Source organism: Pristiophorus japonicus, chromosome 20 (assembly GCF_044704955.1).
Source record: "Pristiophorus japonicus isolate sPriJap1 chromosome 20, sPriJap1.hap1, whole genome shotgun sequence".
Taxonomy (NCBI): Eukaryota; Metazoa; Chordata; class Chondrichthyes; family Pristiophoridae; genus Pristiophorus; species Pristiophorus japonicus.
The window spans coordinates 18,985,659-18,999,935 of record NC_091996.1 but is presented as its reverse complement, the minus strand read 5'-3'; the positions used below and the strand labels follow the sequence as shown (position 1 = coordinate 18,999,935).

Here is a 14,277-nt window from a genome sequence, read left to right as displayed (position 1 = left end):
TAAATCCCACAGCCTGTTTTTCTCTCTTCCTTCATCACTGAACTAGACCCATCTACATAAATGTCTCTGCCTGTCAGATGTTCCCCTGCTCGGAACCCCACATCTACATCCCACGCTCCTTCCAGTGAACACACGTGAACTGCCCCCAGATAAACCAGGTTCAGGGCTAGCTTTGGTTCTTCTAGCCTTTCTACCTTCAGGTCTAACTGAGTAAGCAACAATGTCCAGCAGACAGTCCTCTTACTGCTCACTGTCCCATCTTTCAGCCTACCGTCCAGTAACATTTGTGTCGGGGTGTGACATGTCAGTAGAGTCACTGTAGCTAACCCTGTGAGCGACCGAAAGTGTTTTACTGCCCAAAAAGTTGCTAACAGATGTTTGCTCACAATTCGAAAAGCTCTTTTCTATTTCTGTGAGAACTCGGGAGGCGTAGGCCACTGGTTTCAGCTTGCCGTGTCGCTCCTGGAGTAACACTGCACTCAAGCTGTCCCCAGTAGCTGCTACCTCCAGATAAAAATCCTGGGGCTAAACTTTCCACTCTTGCGCAGATTGCCCAAAAATGGGCGCTATTTCCAGCGTGGGTGGCAAACACGGGCTTGGAGAGCGCCGGGTTATCGCCCACCCTCAAAACCCCAACTCACCATTTCTTTAAATGGGCGCCACCGCGAGCGATCCGAAATGGGCGCCAGTGCCAATCCTCTTCTACCTTCTGCCACAAAGTGTTGCCGTCCACAACAACGGCATGGCAACTGTCACCTCCCGCACCTCAGGAGGTCAGGGGTCATCACTAATTTCTCGTATGTGTCAAATTGTTTTGTCATAATTCTCCAGTGAAGCGCCTTGTGTCTTTTTACTCGTTTAAAGGCGCTATATAAATAGAATTTGTTGTTGTTAAAGGCTTTATATAACTAGATGTTGTTGTTAAAGGCACTATATAAACACCAGTTGTTGTTGTTTTTGATTAATACTCGTCGTGCTGCATTCTGGGAATTGTAGTCCTCACCGGCGCAGGGCTAAAGTCCTCCGTAACGTCATCATCACGCGCCGAAGCGGTCGCCAGGCAGCGGGTGGAAGATGGCGGATACTCTGAGCGTCGGGATAAATCTGGATGCTTTCGCTCACGCGATTAACGCTATCCAGCAGCTCCGCTCCAGTGTCACCCGCGTCTTTGACACGCTCAAGGATGGGATGAAGAACAAAGAGACGCTGGAGGGCCGGGAAAAAGCCTTCATCAGCGACTTCCAGGAGAACCTTCACGCTGTCAACAGGGACCTGAAGTAAGTGGCACGCTGAGAGTTTTGAAAGGAGAACCTGGATCTCGAGCTCTGGCTGCAGGTAGTCCTTTTCCGCAGCAGGGTTTCAATTGCTTAGATTTACTACGGCAGCTGCGGAGAAAATACATTGCAGCTCGGGAGTTTCAGTGCTCAGTACTTGCAAAAACATCTTCCTCAACTTCTATCAGCAAGAGATAAAATGAAGTGTATTAGGAACATTGAGGTAATTTCAGGAGTGTGCGGTTTGTGTCTCCATCCAGCTGACCTGCACATTGGCCTTGGGTTCCTGTTGGTCATGTTGACAGAATCCAGATTTGTAAAATGCAGGCAAGTCATATGAGTGCTAAAACAAAAGCAAAATACTGGAATCTGAAATAAAAACAAATACTCAGCAGGTCAGGCAGCATCTGTGGAGAGAGAAACAAACTCATGAGTGCTAATATTGATTTATATCATTTCCTTTACCTGCTCGTAACTCTTGTGTTGCACTAGTTTTGGGCATGATGTGCAGTGCATATAGCAACTAGCTTAGGGTAGTTACTCTCTGGAATCTCATTGCTTTCATTTATCAAAACGACTTCATTGGCTGTAAACTGCTTTGGGATGTCCAGTGGTTGTGAAAGGTGCTATATAAATGTAAGTCTTTTTATATCTCTTTTTGAATGGGAATTACTTTGTACATTTGAACTATTAATCCCAAACATTTTTTGCAGCCTATGCAGATTAACTTTGCAAATATATCTGTAGATTGCAGAATTAAGGATGTCATAGCAGTGCATTTGGAAAGAGGTAATATGATAGGTCCAAGTCAGCATGGATTTGTGAAAGGGAAATCATGCTTGACAAATCTTCTGGAATTTTTTGAGGATGTTTCCAGTAGACTGGACAAGGGAGAACCAGTTGATGGGGTATATTTGGACTTTCAGAAGGCTTTCGACAAGGTCCCACACAAGAGATTAATGTGCAAAGTTAAAGCACATGGGATTGGGGGTAGTGTGCTGACATGGATTGAGAACTGGTTGTCAGACAGGAAGCAAAGAGTAGGAGTAAATGGGGACTTTTCAGAATGGCAGGCAGTGACTAGTGGGGTACCGCAAGGTTCTGTGCTGGGGCCCCAGCTGTTTACACTGTACATTAATGATTTAGACGAGGGGATTAAATGTAGTATCTCCAAATTTGCGGATGACACTAAGTTGGGTGGCAGTGTGAGCTGCAAGGAGGATTCTATGAGGCTGCAGAGCGACTTGGATAGGTTAGGTGAGTGGGCAAATGCATGGCAGATGAAGTATAATGTGGATAAATGTGAGGTTATCCACTTTGGTGGTAAAAACAGAGAAACAGACTATTATCTGAATGGTGACAGATTAGGAAAAGGGACCTGGGTGTCATGGTACATCAGTCATTGAAGGTTGGCATGCAGGTACAGCAGGCGGTTAAGAAAGCAAATGGCATGTTGGCCTTCGTAGCGAGGGGATTTGAGTACAGGGGCAGGGAGGTGTTGCTACAATTGTACAGGGCCTTGGTGAGGCCACACCTGGAGTATTGTGTACAGTTTTGGTCTCCTAACCTGAGGAAGGACATTCTTGCTATTGAGGGAGTGCAGCGAAGATTCACCAGACTGATTCCCGGGATGGCAGGACTGACCTATCAAGAAAGACTGGATCAACTGGGCTTGTATTCACTGGAGTTCAGAAGAATGAGAGGGGACCTCATAGAAACGTTTAAAATTCTGACGGGGTTAGACAGGTTAGATGCAGGAAGAATGTTCCCAATGTTGGGGAAGTCCAGAACCAGGGGACACAGTCTAAGGATAAGGGGGAAGCCATTTAGGACCGAGATGAGGAATTTCTTCACCCAGAGAGTGGTGAACCTGTGGAATTCTCTACCACAGAAAGTTGTTGAGGCCAATTCACTAAATATATTCAAAAAGGAGTTAGATGAAGTCCTTACTACTAGGGGAATCAAGGGGTATGGTGAGAAAGCAGGAATGGGGTACTGAAGTTGCATGTTCAGCCATGAACTCATTGAATGGCGGTGCAGGCTAGAAGGGCCGAATGGCCTACTCCTGCACCTATTTTCTATGTTTCTATGTTTCTATGAAAGAAGGTTTTTATATTTCCTGATAAATATATAGGCACAGCTTAAGTATTGATGATTACATATTTAACAGTTGAATTATGCACCAGCTGCCTGTGTGTATATCAGTTGGTACAGCAGTATGAATCATGCAGCTGATTTTCAGTTTATTCTGGCAAGCCTCTGAATTTTCACTGGCACAAGACCTGTCCCTTGTTGTGGTTCTTTGTGCCAGTGTTGGTTTAGTCAAGTAGTTGAATTGATTATAGAAGCAGACAAAAAGTGGTTCTGGTGGTGAGTCACGCCTCTTGCTGCCGACCACTCGATTATTTTCTCCAGTTCCAGGCAAAGGCTGTGCTTCACCCGGACAGAATTGCTACAGTCTGATTATGTCTTCTGGCTGGTAACTGGGAGAGGCGTGTTGAATTGTTTATCGTAGAGTTTTCTGCCCTTGGCGAGCAGTCTGAGCAAGTTTGCAGCTTGATCTGGAGCTTGCAAGCTTGTTCATGGTCTTTGTCATCTCCTAACTTGCTTCTGGAACTGTTGGTTCTTACACGTGACAAATAAGTGAAGGAGTCACTTCCCCTCCAGTATTCCTTGGTCATAATGAGGTAGAACCTATGAAGCTTATGAGTTGGGTTTATTTGGTAGGTGATTTTGAATTGGTCTTCTGCATTCTGCTATATGTGGACATGTGAGCATTTGCCAGCTTAACCCTTGCTTTATCCATTTTCTAGCAGTCTATATCTTTTTCCAGGTCTCTTAAGCTTTGTGAAGTACTTTGCAGATGACTGTGGAATTTTGGGTAGGTGACTGGTATAATTGGTAGAGGGAAGTGTGTGGGAGTTTCTCTGATTACAGGGGTAAAGTTCTTTGGGTGGGGATGGGGTTAGATTTGGTACCATGTCTAGTTGAAAACACCCAGGAATGTAATTATAGATTTAGTGCTTCAAAATTTGTGTTGCCTGGAGGAAATATTTTGTGGCAGTTAACACTAGGATGAAGTACTGGTGGTGAGAGGAATTTGAAATGATTAATTAAGAATTGAGTTGTCACAACATTAGTGGATGCTATCATGAGTATGATTTTCCCTATTGTGTTGATACCAATATTACCCTGATGACTAAATGAAGTTTCACCGCAATTATGTAGATTAAAAACATAACGCACAATTCTGCGTAGCTAGTGATTGCAAAGAAAATACTGATACATTCAAACACTAGAATGCTTAATTAACATGTTCAAATTTATATAAACAGCAAAAAAATTATATATCTGTTGGATGAAGAGAAGGCTTTTAAAGTCTGTCTTAGTGTTATTTTTATTTGAGTCTAATTGTTAAAATACTTTTACAGTTGAATGTCCTACAGGCATAGCCCTATGGATTAAAAAAAGTTCACTGTTTAATCTTTGTGATTGTATTACTTAAAGCATTTAATTTCTTGCAGTTCCTTGAATTCTTCTACAGAGCTCACTTCAGTGACTTCACTGCAACATGTTGAGCTCTTTAATTAATGGACTCATTCATCAACAACAACAACTTGTGTTTATATAGCACCTTTAACATAGTGAGATATCCCAAGGTGCTTCACAGGAGCATTGAGACAAAAAATTTGACACCGAACCACATAAGGAGAAATTAGGGCTGGTGACCAAAAGCTTGGTCAGAGGTAGGTTTTAAGGAGAGGCGGTGAGGTTTAGGCAGGGAGATCCAGAACTTGGGGCCTAGGCAACACAAGGCATGGCCAACAATGGTTGAGCGATTATAATCAGGGATTCTCAGGAGGACTGAATTAGAGGACGCAGACATTTCTGGGGTGGGGGGGATTTATATCGCTTATCTGTATGGGGCCGATGTGAGTCCTTCAGCCATTGAGCTTGCCGGTGACTAAAATATACTCCAGCATGTGTGTTTTAAGCTGCTATTAGAGGTGCAGGCCATAGCTGCCACTTCCAATGGTGTGTGGAGTTTGCTACCAACTTTAAGGTTATCGGCAGCAAACAGATTACAAATGTGCTGTAAGACCCTCCCAGATCAGAGTTGGTCATGCTGCTCAGCATATATCTATATTTCTATATTTGCACAAAATAAATGTGGTTTGGGGATGATATTGCCAGCAGATCACAATGATTTATGACTTCAGTCTCTCTTCCTCCCCAAAGAGCATCCACTGGGACTAGTTACATCAGTTTGGTAGTCAATTGTAGTATTTTGTGAGTGTAATTTCTTTATGAATATTTTGAACTAATAAGAGTGCCCAGCAAAACCTGTTAGTTGTTGACTAATCACAGTATTCAGTCTCCATCAATTAATCTACAACAGACCCAGACCACAAGAAGCAGGAGTAGGCCATTTGGAAATTTCAGAGCTTGGGGCCTAGGCAACAGAAGGCACGGCCACCAATGGTTGAGTGATTGATTATAATCAGGGGTGCTCAAGAGTGCGGAATTGGAGAAGAGCAGATAACTCGCTGGGGGTAGGGGGGCTGAAGGTGATTAGAGATAGGGAGGGGCAAGGCCATGGAGGGAGGCATTGCTTAACCGGGAGCCAGGTCAGTGAGCACAGAGGTGATGGGTGAGTGGGACTTTGTGTGAGTTAGGACATGGGCAGCCAGGTTTTGGATCACGTTTAGTTTAAGGTAGAATGTGGGAGGCCAACCGGGTGTGTCTAGAGGTAACAAAGGCATGGATGTGGATTTTAGTAGTGGATGAGCTGAGGCAATCAGCCTCGGCCAGGGTTCCTACTTTTGTTCTGTCCTCTGATTCCTGCGTGTGTGGGGGAACCCAGGAGCCCAGGACCATATAGTTTGATGCACTTATCCAGTGAACTGTCGAGCTCCTGCTTTTTCTAAAGACCCATGGCCAGGAGCGAGCGGTCAAATTTAATTTGACCATCACGTTTTCATTTTTGTTCAAAACTTTGAACGTGTGGCTATCTGGGTATAGTGTATTTAGAAGTTGCAGTTGGACTAAAAGGAACAAAATAACACTCATGCGGCTGTGAAAACTATTCATAATGTTTGAATCTCTGGCTTTGTCACTTGCCTTGGCTCAGAGGTAGCACTCTCGCCTCTGAGTCAGAAGCATGTCCCACTCCGAAGACGTCAGCACATAATCTGGGCTGACCTTTCAGTGCAGAACTGAGGGAGCGCTGCACTGTCTGAGGTGCTGCCTCTAGGATGAGCTGTTAAACCGAGGCTCCTCTGCCCTCACAGATGGGTGTAAAAGATCCAATGCTACTCTTTGAAGAAGAGCAGGGGAGGTCTGCCGGTGTCCTGGCCATCATTTATTCCTCGTTTTAAGAGTGGAAGCAAGTCGTCTTCGATTCCGAGGGACTGCCTATGATGATGATGATTCCTCAACTTGCATCTAAAACACATGATCTGGTCAATTATCTCATTGCTGTTTGCAAATTGGCTGATGCATTTCCTACATTGCAACAGTGACAACACTTCAAAAGCATTTCATTTGACTGTAAAGTGCTTTGGATGTACGGAGTGGCGCTTTATAAATGCAAGCTCTTCTTTGCCTTGTCCTTCCCATCGGAGTAATTGTATCTTTCATGGCATGTAACAGTGCAATCAGCATTTACCATGTCCTTTTCACGACGGTTTAATGTTTTAAATCATTATAACTGATCTATAATTGACCAGAAAGTCCAGGTTAGATTCCCTGTGCCTGCTATATTAGCTAACCTCGGCCAGGATGGCAGTAGGGTTTCTATTATGACTTGGCACTCTTGGACTGTGAAGAGGAATATTAGCAAAATTCTCAATCCTAAATCCTAGCAAGACCATTAGCAATCGCAGTGAGTTTAAAATCATCTGTTAACCTTTGTGACCCTAGTTTGATGCAAACAGACAGATACAATGAGCATCCCGGCTGGAGAACCAATAATGAAATGAGTCTGTGCAGTCTCAACTCAGATTTTAGTACTTTGATTTCACAGCGCAAAACTGAATGGAATGCACACGTTTGCACTAGATTGTCTGTCTCGGTTGGCGAAGCCACGACTCATGTAGTGAACAAACCTCTTGTACTGGTGCCAGAAGAGTGTTTTTCTGAGGGAGAGGTTGGAGTAGAAAGAAAAAAAAGACTTGCATTTATATAGCGCCTTTCACAACCACCGGATGTCTGAAAGCGCTTCACAGCCAATGAAGTAATTTTTGAAGTGTAGTCACTGTTCATAGAATCATAGAAATTTACAGCACGGATTGCGTCGGCCGCCAAATAGCTATCCAGCCTAATCCCATTTTCCAAGTCTTGGTCCATAGCCCTGTAGGTTACGGCACTTCAAGTGCACATCCAAGTACTTTTTAAATGTTTGTTTCTGCCTCGACCACCCTTTCAGACGGTGAGTTCCAGACCCCCACCACCCTCGGTAAAGACATTTCCCCTGATATCTCCTCTAAACCTCCTACCAATTATTTTAAGTCTATGACCCCTGGTTGTTGACCCCTCTGCTAAGGGAAATAGGTCCTTCCTATCCACTCTATCTAGGCCCCTCATAATTTTATACACCTCAATAAGGTCTGCACTCAGCTTCCTCTGTTCCAAAGAAAACAAACATAGCCTATCCAAACTTTCCTCATAGCTAAAATCTCCAGTCCAGGCAACATCCTCGTAAATCTCCTCTGCACCCTCTCTACTGCAATCACATCTTTCCTGTAATGTGGTGACCAGGACTGCACGCAGTACTCTAGCTGTGGCCTAACTAGTGTTTTAGCATAACCACCCTGTTGTAACGTAGGAAACGCGACAGGCAATTTGCGCATGGCAAACTCTCACAAATAGCAATGTGATAATGACCAGATAATCTGTGTTTTCTGATGTTGATTGAGGGATAAATATTGGCCAGGGCACTGGGGATAACTGCCCTGCTGTTCTTCGAAATAGTGCTATGGGATCTTTTATGTCCACCTGAGAGAACGACGGGGCCTCAGTTTAATGTCTCATCCGAAAGCCGGCACCTCCGGCAGTGCAGCACTGCACTGGAGTGTTGGCCGAGATTTTTGTGTTCAAGCCTCTGGAGTGGATCTTGAACCCACGAAATTCTAACTCCGAGGCGAGGGTGCTACCAACTGAGTCACAGAGAGAACTTTGCTTTCCATCTAACCCATGCTGTAGCTGACATAAGACTGCTGTTGTCCTGGGACAAAATATGGAAAGTGTTACATTTTCGCAGCACCGATATCCTAATCTAATGAGAGCAGCATTAAAAAAAAATTACAGCTGGTTGTCATGATGGACACTGATCAAGGTGTTTTGGGCAGTTGATGTGATGATCTCTGTGCTGGAGAATTAACTATTTTAACAATCACTGATTCAGAAGATGTATTGTTTTTTTTTCTATAATGAAACCAGTCTATAGCATGTAATGCAGAATGAATTTTATGTATGCAGGAAAGCTCTACCTGGTAAAATTTAGTACAGCTCATGGACAAAAAAGTTTCATACTCCTTTCCCACTGCAATTCTTGTTGTAGCTCCCTCTCTATTTCTGTATGTATTCTACTCTTTTGCTCCCTTCTCCCTTCTCACCCACCCCATCTCCCATATTTAGTGCTGCCAGTGCTGCAGTTGTTTTTTTTTCTATGTATCCACGACAAAAAAGAACTTGACATTTGACAAACCCACAAGTCTGAAGCTCATACCATAAGAAATAAGAGCAGGAGTAGACCACCTGATCCCTCGAGCCTGCTCCGCCATTTAATAAGATCATGGCTGATCTGATCATGGACTCAGCTCCACTTCCCTGCCTGCTCCCCATAACCCTTTATTCCCTTCTAGCTCAAAAATCTGTCTTATCTCTGCCTTAAATATATTCAATGATCCAGCCTCCACTGCTCTCGAGCAGAGAATTCCATTGATTTACAACCCTTGGAGAGAAGAAATTCCTCCTCATCTCAGTTTTAACTGGGCGGCCCCTTATTCTGAGACTATGCCCCCCCGCTTCCCCCCCTAGTTTTAGTTTCCCCTGAGTGAAGCTATCCTCTCTGCATCCATCCTTGTCGAACCCCTTCATTATCTTATGTTTCGATAAGATCACCTCATTGTTTTGAACTCCAATGTGTATAGGCCCAACCTACTCAACCTATCTTTATAAGTCAACCCCCTCGTCTCCTGAATCAACCTAGCAAACACTTCTCTGAACAACCTCCAATGCAAATATATCCTTTCTTAAATACGGAGACCAAAACTGTACACAGGTGTGGCCTCACCAATACCCTGTACAGTTGATATTAATCTTCTAGTTAATTGCTCAGAGCTTTTAAAATTTGTTTTCTGAATGTATTTATTGAAATAAGAATGACCTTGTTTACATTTGTACTGCAGAGCTGATGGCTGCTGTTGCTTTTGATTTTCAGTGAGTTGGAACGTCTGAGTAACCTAGTGGGGCGGCCATCAGAGAGTCACCCGCTCCACAACAGTGGCTTATTGAGCCTTGATCCAGTGCAGGATAAAACCCCCCTGTACAGCCAGCTTTTGCAGGCATACAAGTGGTCCAACAAGGTAGGTGTCCAATCGATATTAACACAATCTGCTTTCCTTTGTCAATTCAGCCACCAACCAGATCTGGAATGGTGGCCAATCTACTGAAGCTATTTTATTTTCAGCTTATTTTTTTGGTTTTCATAAAAAGAACTGTTGCAGCACATTTTTACAAGTCTTTATACAAAATAGATCAAATCCACAGTACATAATCCATCAAAACCATTTTTTTCAAAGAACATATTGGTTTGTCAATTTTAATAACGTTGTATCAAGCAAATTGAAAACTTTGTGTAATTGACAGTTTATACAAGATCTTGCCTGCTATAGCTACAGCGCCAACAACAACAACTTGTATTTACATAGTGCCTTTAATGGAGTAAAACGCCCCAAGGTGCTTCATAGCAGTGTTATAAGACAAAACAAATAAATTTGACACCGAGCCACATACGAAGAAATTACGGCAGAAAGCTTGGTCAAAGAGGTAGGTTTTAAGGAGCGTCTTAAAGGAGGAAGCAGAAGCGGAGAGGTTTAGGGAGGGAATTTCAGATCTTGGGGCCCAGGCAGCTGAAGGCACGGCCACCAATGGTTGAGCAGTTATAATCAAGGATGCTCAAGAGGGCAGAATTTGAGGAGTGCAGATATTTCGGGTGGGAGGTTGTGAGGCTGAAGGAAATTAGAGATTGGGAGGAGCGATGTCATGGAGGGGTCCATCGCATTATTTGGCATTGCATTCTTAATTCCTCTGCTAGTTAGAAAAGATGAGAATTGAGCCACGTGGAAACTGTAAAAGATAGGAAGAGACTAAGATCTAAAGCTCTAACCCACCCACTCTTCCTTCTGGTATTTTCCTATGGTGCTAATTAAATGGCAGATTAAATTAATCACAAGTGAGTTGCTAAGGCCTGTCAGTCCCACCTGGTATCAGTTGTTGACTTGTGGGCATCATCAATCAACTAAAGCAGTGGTTGGATCACTGACTAAAATGGGTCCAACCCAATGCATCTCAAGTCCAACTTGAGATGTTCATCAATATCCAGTTTCTAAATGGCACGTTGTACTTCCCTCTAGTATTTAGAGCGTGCTATATGGATCCTAGTGTGATACTGTGAGTTGAACTGAATGGAGGTAACACAAAATTTATGATATGCCTGGTTGGGTTCATCAGTTGTTCAATTGTACCACAGTGGATAATTGTTTTAGAATTTGGAAACAATTGGTGTGTGAAGTAAATGGATCCACAAGGGTACTGTAGTTGTAATCAATATATTGTCCGTTTGGTTGAGTCTACTGCTGAGTTTATGCCATTTTCAGAGAATGCAATATTTTATTTTCATTCCTGGGATGTGGGTGTCGCTGGCAAGGCCAGCATTTATTGCCCATCCCTATCTGAGGGAAAATAGATATTTCAGGTAATTTAAAGCCCCTCCACAAAGTGTAACACATTTAGATTTTGTAGCACTGATTAAGAATATTCCCCTGTAAGCTGACCTTTGTTCTGTAAGGCCTGTTTCTTTTAGTGCCTGGTCCCTTTACATTGTGTGTGTGTGTGCGCGGTATTTACAATGGGGAAGCCGGTGAGCGGCCTGGGCGGAACCTTTCCCATTACTGCGCAGCTCCGAGGGAACATTGTTAATTAGTATATTTGGGGGAGGGGGAAGGAGGGAAAACCATTGTAGTTCATTTGTTACTGAGATATTGACATTGAAATCTGCTAAATTGACTTTTCACAATTGTCAAAAACTCCTCTTAGAGCCCAGTCAATTTCAGTTGCATTTCCCACACTATTCTTTTGGTTAAATCAATAGTACTTACTAATCTAAGTAACTCTTGCATTATGCATATGAAGCTTAAACTTTTAGTCCTATGTGTGTCTTAAATCCAATATGTTTTTGATCTATCAAAATGTAATGTTTGTTAAACCTCACTGAAGATGGAAGTTTAAAAAAAATTCTAAACTACTTGCTGTGTATGCTGGTTAAATTGTGTAGCCTTTTATATTAAAAATAAACAAGTGGATCTGATGGTGATGTTCATATGGAGTTGGAGTATATGTTGTACGATGAGGGGTGAGCAGGAGTAGGCCATTCTGCCCATTCCATTCAATAAGATCATGGCTGATCTACTTCAACTCCACTTGCACTATTCCCATATTCCTTGTTTCCTTTAATATCCAAAAATCTATAGATCTCTTTCTTTTAATATACTCAATGACTGAGCATCTGCAGCTCTCCTGAGGTAGAGAATTTGAGATTCACAACCCTTTGAGTGAAGAAATTTGTCCTCATCTCAGTCCTAAATGGCCGACCCCTTATTCTGAGACTAGTTCTAGACTCCCCAGCCAGGGGAAACATCTTCCCATCATCTACCCTGTCGAGCCCTGTAAGAATTTAATGTTTCAATGCGATCTCCTCTCATTCTTACTGGTGTAATACACAGTATTTTAATATCATGGCCGCTGATTTACAGTGACTAAGTCACAATCTATTTTTATTACATGGCGTTCTGGAATTTTTATGGTGGTTTGAAGATTGAATTTGGTAACTGACCATTTTCCCTCACCTATGAATTTCATATTAAGTGTTACCTTTATTTAAATAATACACAGGTAGATTATGGAGCACGGCAGGTTTAGCAGTAAACAAAGAAACATAGGTGCAGGAGTAAGCCATTCGGCCCTTCGAGCCTGTACCGCCATTCAATAAGATAATGGCTGATCATTCCATCAGTACCCCATTCCTGCTTTCTCTCCATACCCCTTGATCCCCTTAGCCGTAAGCGTCATATCTAACTCCCTCTTGAATATATCCAATGAACTGACATCAACAACTCTCTGCGGCAGGGAATTCCATAGGTTAACAACGCTGAGTGAAGATGTTTCTCCTCATCTCAGTCCTAAATGGCCTACCCCTTATCCTAAGACTATGTCCCCTGGTTCTGGACTTCCCCAACATCGGGAACATTCTTCCTGCATCTAACCTGTCCAGTCCCGTCAGAATCTTGCGTTTCTATGAGATCCCCTCTCATCCTTTTAAACTCCAGTGAATAAAGGCCCAGTTGACCCAGTCCCTCCTCATATATAACAGTCCAGCCATCCCTGGAATCAGTCTGGTGAACTTTCGCTGCACTCCCTCAATAGCAAGAACGTCCTTCCTCAGATTAGGAAACCAAAACTGAACACAATATTCCAGATGAGGCCTCACTAAGGCCCTGTACAACCTCCCTGCTCCTGTATTCAAATCCTCTAGCTATGAAGGCCAACATACCATTTGCCGCCTTCACCTCCTGCTGTACCTGCATGCCCACTTTCAGTGACTGATGAACCATGACCCCCAGGTCTCGTTGCACCTCCCCTTTTCCTAATCTGTTGCCATTCCAGATAATCTGCCTTCGTGTTTTTGCCCCCAAAGTGGATAACTTCACATTTATCCACATTATATTGCATCTGCCATGTATTTGCCCACTCACCTAACCTGTCCAAGTCACCCTGCAGCCTCTTAGTGTCCTCCTCACAGCTCACACCGCCACCCAGTTTAGTGTCATCTGCAAACTTGGAGATATTACACTCAATTCCATCATCTAAATCATTAATATATATTGTAAAGAGCTGGGGTCCCAGCACTGAGCCCTGCAGCACTCAACTCGTCACTGCCTGCCATTCTGAAAAGGACCCGTTTATCCCGACTCTCTGCTTCCTTTCTGCTAACCAGTTCTCTATCCACGTCAGTACATTACCCCCAATACCATGTGCTTTGATTTTGCACACCAATCTCTTGTGTGGGACCTTGTCAAAAGCCTTTTGAAAGTCCAAATACACCACATTCACTGGTTCTCCCTTGTCCACTCTACTAGTTACATCCTCAAAAAAATTCCAGAAGATTTGTCAAGCATGATTTCCCTTTCATAAATCCATGCTGACTTGGACCAATCCTATCACTGCTTTCTTAATGCGCTGCTATTTCATCCTTAATGATTGATTCCAACATTTTCCCCACTACTGATGTCAGGCTATAACCGGTCTATAATTACCCGTTTTCTCTCTCCTTTTTTAAAAAGTGGTGTTACAGTAGCAACCCTCCAGTCCATAGGAACTGATCCAGAGTCGATAGACTGTTGGAAAATGATCACCAATGCATCCACTATTTCTAGGGCCACTTCCTTAAGTACTCTGGGATATAGACTATCGGGCCCTGGGGATTTATCGGCTTTCAATCCCGTCAATTTCCCTAACACAATTTCCTGCCTAATAAGGATATCCTTCAGTTCCTCCTTCTCACTAGACCCTCGGTCCCCCTAGTACATCCGGAAGGTTATTTGTGTCTTCCTTTGTGAAGACAGAACTGAAGTACTTGTTCAATTGGTCTGTCATTTCTTTGTTCCCCGTAATAAATTCACCTGAATCCGACTGCAAGGGACCTACGTTTGTCTTCACTAAT

At 43.2% G+C, this 14,277-nt stretch overlaps 1 protein-coding gene across 1 annotated transcript in view; it reads left to right on the top strand.

Annotated features, from left to right (window-relative positions):
* The first annotated feature begins 1,054 nt into the window (after window positions 1-1,054).
* med27 (mediator complex subunit 27) overlaps window positions 1,055-14,277 on the top strand; it is a 343,086-nt gene continuing 329,863 nt past the window's right edge. Inside the window, exons 1-2 of the mRNA XM_070863373.1 lie at window positions 1,055-1,277; window positions 9,718-9,862. Of these exons, the coding sequence (XP_070719474.1) occupies window positions 1,075-1,277; window positions 9,718-9,862 (348 nt within the window). The 5' untranslated portion in view covers window positions 1,055-1,074. The remainder of the gene's footprint in view (window positions 1,278-9,717; window positions 9,863-14,277) is intronic.